The 8,748-nt window shown below is 29.4% G+C and overlaps 1 protein-coding gene across 2 annotated transcripts; it reads right to left on the bottom strand.

Moving 5' to 3' along the window:
- Nucleotides 1-415: 415 nt before the first annotated feature.
- LOC139779071 (uncharacterized) lies at nt 416-8,582 on the bottom strand. 2 transcript variants are annotated; one of them, XM_071717306.1, is made up of 9 exons: nt 8,150-8,582; nt 7,503-7,603; nt 4,797-5,001; nt 4,506-4,706; nt 3,539-3,655; nt 3,354-3,449; nt 2,789-3,030; nt 1,231-1,390; nt 417-812 (listed from the first exon to the last, which is right to left on the bottom strand). In XM_071717306.1, exons 3-9 carry the CDS (start codon nt 4,993-4,995, stop codon nt 670-672), a joined length of 1,158 nt encoding a protein of 385 aa, XP_071573407.1. In that variant the 5' UTR covers nt 4,996-5,001; nt 7,503-7,603; nt 8,150-8,582; the 3' UTR covers nt 417-669. The 2 variants fall into 2 exon arrangements, with proteins under 2 accessions (XP_071573406.1, XP_071573407.1); XM_071717305.1 differs by lacking the exons at nt 7,503-7,603; nt 8,150-8,582 and having other exon boundaries at nt 416-812; nt 4,797-5,225.
- Nucleotides 8,583-8,748: the final 166 nt, after the last annotated feature.

The following is an 8,748-nucleotide window of genomic DNA, read 5'->3' as shown; positions in this document are numbered from 1 at the left end:
TCAACTAATCGAGTAGATAAAGTAATTCTCTAACTTACAAATTGTTAGATAAATAATATCTTAACGTTTTGCCACAATTTCACCCTAATTACCCAATAAACACAAATACGTCCTATGTACGTACAACGGACGTCCATGCCGGACGTTGTGTACGTCCACGGACGTCCATACCGAGTACAGCGGACATACACGGGACGTCCACTGTACGTCCGTTTGCAACTCTGGTGGACATCCATAAGACGTCCATTATTGGACATGAATGGATCTTAAATGGACGAATTATGGATCTTAAATGGACAAAATTCAAACCTTTACTGGACATATTTTGGCTTATTATATACATGCATAATTCATAATTAATTAGGTAATTAATCGTTAACAACAATTTTGTAGAACTGAAATATTTTTATTTTTTATTTACTGTGTGTGTTTGTGTACAAATATATATATATCATTTTTAATGTACTTCATATATATATAATTTTTACTTTAAAAGTATAACACAATATATTATTTTGTTATTTTATCAAGGTATATATATATATATATTTCTTATAAACTATATTCTTTGGTATATTGTTAATAAACGGATCGACTTCACCTATTATTTTATGCAAGTCGTCTAGTACTTCCTGTCGTCGATTTTCTATAATTTATTTTTCATAATTCTTATTTTTCAGTATTTTCTTCAGTATTTTCTTCAGTAATTTTTTTTTCATTATTGCTACGTTCTTTTGCTCGTCGTATCCATTTTTTAATAGCTTCTTCGCACTCTTTGTTAGTACAATTTGGAATGCTTCTTTTGACAGAACCTGTAATATATAAACACATGATAAAAAATATTCAGAATATTTATTTGAAATAAAATACACATTGTTACAGAAATTTATTTTTTATATTTATTTATTATATTATTTATTTTATATTTTTTGTTATATTTTTTGTTATATTTATTCCTCAATTCTTTATTTTATATATAATTATATCAACGTTTTGATCATTCCTTGGTATAATTTTTGCTTTTTTGATAATTATAATTAATTCAAATTTAATTATTAAATAAGTTAAATAAAAAATATGAAATAAGTTACATAACAATAAAAAGCCTGATATTAAAAACCAAATTGACTGATGAAAAAATTAATTACAAGTGATTTGATAATAATTTTCAAAGAAAGAATGGTTAAAAAAAAAAGTGTTAAGTAAAAGATAATCTAAAAAGCTATTTACCAATTATCAAATCCGCTAATTTTAATTTGTTAAACGTTTTCTTGGTCCGCCTTCCTAGCCAGCTATAGGTTGCTGCAAGGTCATTTGTGATTAACATCTGCAAAGCTCTTTGTGTAAAATTATATACAGAGCTTCCACCTATTCTTGAAAGTTCATTTATCTGTAACATTCAAAATAAAAATAATTATATTAACTGAAATTTCATTATTTAATAAAGTAGGGGAGACCGGGACAAATCGTGACATTTTTTGGTTTTGAATTTTTTCTGAGATAAGTATTTGAGATAAAAATACGTTTTAGCCGGTTTTTTCATCGTGCAACCTTCTAGTTTTCAAAAAATATTTATTTGTGTCTTTTCATCACATTACTTTTAAAGTAGAACACAAAATGCCTCACTCTGTCCGGGGTAAATCGTGACAAGGCACGGGGCAATTCGTGACAATTCTTCTTTCAACGGGTTTCAATGTCCGAATTCGTCCTATTTTCATGATTTATATCAAAACGTACACTTACTCACTCAAAAAAGGTTTTTATTAATCAAATTGTACATTAAATGGAATAGGAAGGGCAAAAAATCGTTAGGCTTCGCTTTCGTCGTCTTCCGAACTGCGAGTAACGACCTTTCTCGGGCGTCCACGTCCTCTGCAAGCTGGCTGTTTCTTGGGGAGCTTGATCCTTATATTCTTTTTTTTATTTTGTACTCTTTTGTCATTTTCGTCAACAAGTGCATCGAGTTCATTAGCGTCAGTCAAAATTGCACTTCTCTTTCGTTTTCGTCCTCTTGTTGTGACTTTCCTTTTGCCCGCTTTTGGAAACGATCGAAGGGATTGTTTGAGGCCCTTAACACATCATTTTCAGTTGAGGTACCTGGCTGTGGTTGGTCATCTCCATTCCATCCTCGATCAGTGACTTGACCGGGTAAAAAATCGATTTCATCAAAAACGTCAGGATTGAAAAGAAAGATTCCTGCTGCTTTGAATCCGGCCCTGATGTTTGTACTTGTTGTGGCTAAAGGCAAAGAATCGGTGACGATTGAAGGGATGTCATATATCGTCATCGTTTTCCCAGGATTGTTCACGCAATGTGTCACGAATTACCCCAGGCGGTCATGTCACGAAATGCCCCAGCGTCATTTTTTATCTTTCGTGGTCCGAAAAACCCAGACAAGAAATAAATGCATGCAACCTGCGTTACACATGTGTGTGTAAATGCCAGGTGAACAAGTAAAACTTACCGTTTCAAATCTGGAAGCAATTGCTTCGTATTGAACACAAAATATCCGTGGATTCAAAAATTTACTTTTACACGAGGTAAACACTTTTTCCGCCACTGACAACGAAACATTGTAGATACGCACACCGAATTTTGTTCTAATATAGAGGACCATTAGACCCATCTATGGTCTGTAATACAGGTTTCTACCAGCAAATGCATAGAAGTTATCCGCGCGGGAAATTTTTCGTATTGTCACGAATTGCCCCGGTCTCCCCTACATGTTGTAACATTGCAATAAAAATGTTACATATATTTGAGAATAACAGACATTATAAAAAATTACCGCAACGTTAAAATTTGTTTCGTCATTAAGATGTTCATCGACGCGGATTAGATTTTCTTCATTTTGTAAAGGAAAATCAAAAAGTGTGAAAAATGAAGTTGCTTGGTCCTGCACTTGATTCTCCCTATTATTCGTAAGAAGACGATTAATAGATGTGGTTAATTCTTTCTGAGCATCTTCATACTGCCACATACTTGCTTTTAGCAAGTTTTGTTGGCGGATTATTTCTTGAAAGTAATTTTCTGGAAAAATAGTTTAATATATTTATCAATCAACTGTCAAACATATAGTAATTTCGATAATAAATTCATTATTTTATAATAAGATTGATAATAAGTTTATCGAAAATAAACTGTATATTAAATATCTATGTTACTCGCAATCGTCGAATTTGCTCATTGCCCGAATTTTTTAACCAACGCGTTGTGAGTGTTTTCCAACGCTTAGTCCAAGATCGAAATAAATACCCAGAACACGTTGTGGACATTTAAGCTTACTCACATCGCGTTGGTTGAAAAATTCGGGCAATGGGAAAATTCAGCGATTGCGAGTAACATATACATACCACAATTGTTTTTCAAATGTACTGGACAACATTTACACTCTGTCATAAATGGTTGATTATTAAAATCTTTGTTGCTATTTAAATTTTTGTTATTATCTACAAAGTGTACAAAAAAATACGTTATAAGTTTTTACATTTTGTAAAAAGTTGTGATTAATAATTCTATATTACGAAAAACAATTTACCATTAGATTTTGATAAGTTCTTTCGAAATTTGTCAGTATTTCGTAATCTGTCACTGTCATTAGTAGCTTCATCGCTTATTTTTCTTTTCTTTGTTTTTATAAAAGTACTGGTACTTTCTGGAAGAAAAAACGATTAAAGACCAAACGACTATTTAAATGTGTTTTTTGAATTCATTAATTGTTCGCTACTGTTTTATTTTATCCCTAAAATCTTACCATTTTTTAAAAGGTTTTAAGATTTTTAAGGATTGTAACATATTCCTTTTTGTAATATATTATTGTTTAAACTTTAAATAAATAATATAGCCCACTTTTATTTCTCAGGTAACTATTTCACATTTTTTCAACACAATTGTTTAACAAACCAAGTTATAGGCGTAAATGCATGTGTTATTATATTATACGAGTTATTTTGCATATACACTAATAATTTAAGAGCATATATACTAATACAGATAGAATTCAAAATTATTAATCTAATTTAATAAATAAATAATTACAGTACATATGTTCTTAAATAATTACTGCATATGCACAATAACTCGTATGTACAAAATAATACATGTATCTTTATAAATAATTTGGTTCATTGAAAAATAGTAAGAATTGTACGTAGGACAAAAACATTATTTGTGTCACAAGCAATCACAACGTACAGTAATTGAAATGCGGCTGAAGAAAAAGAAGTGAATGTCAAAACGTCCCGCCTCCGAAGAATGTAATTTACATAAATAAATAAAATTGATTGTTTATATTTAATATTTTTATATTTTATGCTCGTAAAAAAGGCCTATATTTAACTAACTATTATTAATTATTTATAATACGAGCTCAATTTTATACTTTTATTTTAAAAAAATTTTAAAAATTAAAAAAATATGACCAGATACTACCATGTTTCTTGATTAATAAGATGCAGGTTATACAAAATTTCTATAATGTATCAAATAAATAAATGTATACAAACCATTTGTTAAACGTGGTGGAGTCGGTAATTTAGTTGGAGACACATTGTTATTATCGTCTGATGTCGATGAATTGTTCTCTTCAAACGAAGAGCCATAAGTTTTTTTCGTCACTTTCCTTTTATTTCCAAATGACCTATCAGAATTTATGTCGGATGTATATTCTGCCTTGCGACATTTATCTTGTGCTGTGGAATAATTGGCTACAACAAAATAAGTATAACGTTACGACAATGCAATAAATAGATTTTTCGTCAATTGACACATTAAAACGCAATAAGTAGTATATTTACAGAAAGTTCCATTCCGCAAAATCCTGATAGGATATGAAGGCCAAGAAACATTGGGTTCATTATGATTTTTGATTGCGGCCTTTAACTTTTCAGATGTGAGTGATGGCCAGTAACACTTGTTATCGTGTATCCAATTACTTGGAACTGCTTCTACATTATCTTCTTCCGTGAAAATGACAACTGTCCATGTCTTCGCCATTTTTTCCTGCAAATTATTAACAAATTGTGTACGCAACTTCAAATACATAACTTTAAATCAATAATTTCAGTTATACAATAAGTATTCGGAATCAAGCCGTTAACGAATAGAGGGGAACTTGATCTTTTGTCTTATCGTAAAATTTATTTAATTCTCACAATCAGATATATAGTTTCAGAATAATACTTTTTATATTATAATAATATTCTTTAGAACATTATTCATCTTTTTTTTTTAATATTGAAAAGTTAAACCTGATTTAAGACAAGAATGATTTATCTATTATTTTATTAATTTTAATTGTAAAATATAATCGACATAATTTAAATAATCTTAAATTAAAAATTTTTAATATGTAAAAATAAAATTATTAAAATTCTAAAATCTATCTAAATTTGATCAGACGGAATGAAGCAAGGGAAAAATAAAAATTTATCTTTAAAATGTAATCTTATACATTTATGCGATATTTCATTTATGTTTCAACTTTGAAGATCATTGACAACATTTTCTACTAAATATATGCCTAAATCAGAAGACTTGCATGGCTCATTATAAAAATCTTTTTTTGATTCAAATTTATTCCCAATTATTACTGTATTTTCATTGTTACTAGCAATATTTTTAATTAAAATAATTTCACCGTTATTTAAAGTACAACAATTATCTGGTTCTTTTATTTTTAAAGTAAAATTAGAAAACACTATTTTTTTCCACTGACTAGTATACCGAAATTGATCTAAAGGTCCGTTATCATGTTTATTTAATAATTTAGGTTTCGAATTTAATTTATTTTCTTCATTTAATTCCGCAAAATTTTCTTCATATATACGATTTATTATTTGTTGTAATGGTTTATTTTTTTTACGAATATATCCTTTTATCTTTTGCATATAATTTTCGAAGGGATAGGCACTGTATTCTTGTAAAATTCCAAATTTTTTTACATCACCGCATAAATGTAATAAATTATGAATATTAATTGAACAATTGTCTTTGCCATACAAGATTATATAAGTTTTTATAAAATAATTAAGAAGAGAATTAGCATACTCTAAATATCTAACATGATGAGGAGATGATAAAATAGTGATGGCTACATTTAAAGACATAAAATTGAGATATTTGTCACGATTAAGTACAGATTTTAAAACAACAGGACCTGTGTATAATAAAAATTGTCTAAATTCTGTAGCCTTCCACCTCCTACTTTCTACTAATGATCTCGGATGACGATTAAATTCTAATGGAATATTTTTAATTTGATTTATTAATAAATGAGAAATTTCTGAAATTTGTGCATAAGATAATTTTGTTGATGGTTTACCAAAACACCACATATTCACTACTACATTTTTTGTAACACCTATATCAATTAAATGCATCGGCTCCACAGGAAAATCATCAATCATATTTAAATGTTTGATTAATTCGAGATCTGAAGTTTTTGAATTTATGTGGTGTTCTTCTTGAGATTTAGATCTAAAATCAAAATCGATCCTATCACGGAATTTATTTAAATTCGAGAAACAAACTCTACCGTTAATATAATCTCCTTCTATAACACATTTTGTACATGAATAATAACCCGTATGACCCTTCGTAAATTTAATAAACGCCTTAGCAGGTGTATCGCAAATAAAACCTTTAATTTTAAATGGATAATTAAATCTTTCGTGTTCTCTATTTATTATGATACCATGCGTTGATAAATCTATAACTTCGGCGATAAAATCTTTCAAAAATACATTTGCATCGTCCGGCTTTCTTTCCCCGCAATATATACCTACAACACCTACTTTATTATGATTTTCAACCAAACTACATAATATTGGCCACAACTGCTGATTCGAACTTTTAAAAAGTGGTAAACCATCAATATTTATGTAAACTTCTATTTGTTGTAAATTTTTTAACATTACAAATGAAAATAATTTCTGAAAGCAATTATTCAAACCAAAATGATAATAGTGTCCTGGTTCAACAATTTTCAATGTATTTTTTCTAGGAGTTTTCATTAATACGCGAGCATCTAAAGGTAATTCATCATGTTTGGGTTTTAAAATAGCTAGTAATTCGTTGATTGCGACATGAGTAATTTTATTTTTCAAAGCCCAAGTAACAAGCTGTGGTTGAATTGATTCGTTATTCAAAGTTTCTTCATTAATAAAATTATTGTTATTAGATGTATTACTATCTGACTCTAAACTTTCTAATACATTATTATCTAATTCAATATTATTATAATCTTCATTAATAAAATTATTGTTATTAGATGTATTACTATCTGACTCTAAACTTTCTAATACATTATTATCTAATTCAATATTATTATAATCTAAATCAGTGCAATTTAATTGTTCGTTAATACTCATATCGTTTCTTATAAAATCATTATTATTTAAAGATTGAGCAAAAGCTTGAGCAGATTCAACTAAATTTATCGAAGAATCTGTACTAGCTTTTGCTCGCCTGTAATATTTAGTGGCAATTTTAGGCATACTCACTTATTTTCAAAATTTCCTTGAACAACGTACCAGTGGTCTTGCATAACCTGCACGTACTAGCCTTGCGCAAACCTTTACCGCAGTAGTGTGGTCTTCCAGAACTATATAAAATAAAAAATATTTTAATTTATAGATTTTTAAGAGCATTTATTCTAAAAAATGTGAAAAATAAGAATGAGTTTACGATGCATATTTTTTAGATATTCATCATGAACTCATTTTGAGTCAATGCACTAAGTCAAATACATGAATAGTATAAAAATCTGAAATACGTATTATAAATGCCTAGGATATTGTTAAATTCGTTAGCTTATTAAAAACATCATCTAAAAATATTAATTATTAATTTCAAAAATGTAGCAATGTGTTTTTTGTAAACTTACAGTTATTTTCGAGCTGATTCTCAATATCGAACCACATTTCCATAATAAAATATATTTATACGTCTTATTTTTTAAATTATAATTGCAAATTATTATTGCGATAAGTAAGTAAATAAATATTATACGCTGCTTCTATTCTCTTGATAACAAAAAATATGTAATATTGTCATATAAAATAAAATATTAACTTTTTAGGTTATGACAATAAAAATCTGCTAAAATTATTTACTAAATACATATATATACATATATACATATACTTACATTTTTTCGTATTCGTGTACCCTCACAACCTAGGTCTGTCCCGATCCGTTCGACAACCCGCGACACCGCTAACCGGATCAATCTCCGACGAGTCGTTCGTAATTCTTCGAAACACCGCACTTGGTATTCTACACTGTGACTATTGACACTACGTACGTACGTATACCTGCATGCCTCTCTGCGAGAGAGCAACGTGATGCAGGTAAAACCACTGAGTAGCCCAGAAATGGACAATAGACCAAGGGTGAGCCGGTACGATACACGAGTAACACGAGTAAGGCACGTGCGCGCTCATCCCTGCACGAGCCCGCCAAATCAAGTCACGTGATCGCGCTCGACCAATCCGCGCAAGACTCGTTATGGTATCTGCACGCACATGATCACGCCATAAAAAAAGACTGCTACGCATACTATTATAAACTTATTATAGACATGACGACGGAAAAGTTAAAATGCCTTAAGTGACGGGAAAGTAACGCTATGCCTTACAAAACTCATTTTTGTGACAAAAGATATGGATATAATAATAAATCCAAAATAAGTCCATGTACAAATGTCCATTGGATGTACAGTATATATCCATAAATTAGTTATATAAA

This window comes from Temnothorax nylanderi, unplaced genomic scaffold (assembly GCF_030848795.1).
Source record: "Temnothorax nylanderi isolate EJ_2023f unplaced genomic scaffold, tnyl_v1.0 TNYL_tig0208_pilon, whole genome shotgun sequence".
Taxonomy (NCBI): domain Eukaryota; kingdom Metazoa; phylum Arthropoda; class Insecta; order Hymenoptera; family Formicidae; genus Temnothorax; species Temnothorax nylanderi.
This window is presented reverse-complemented; position numbering and strand designations above follow the sequence as displayed.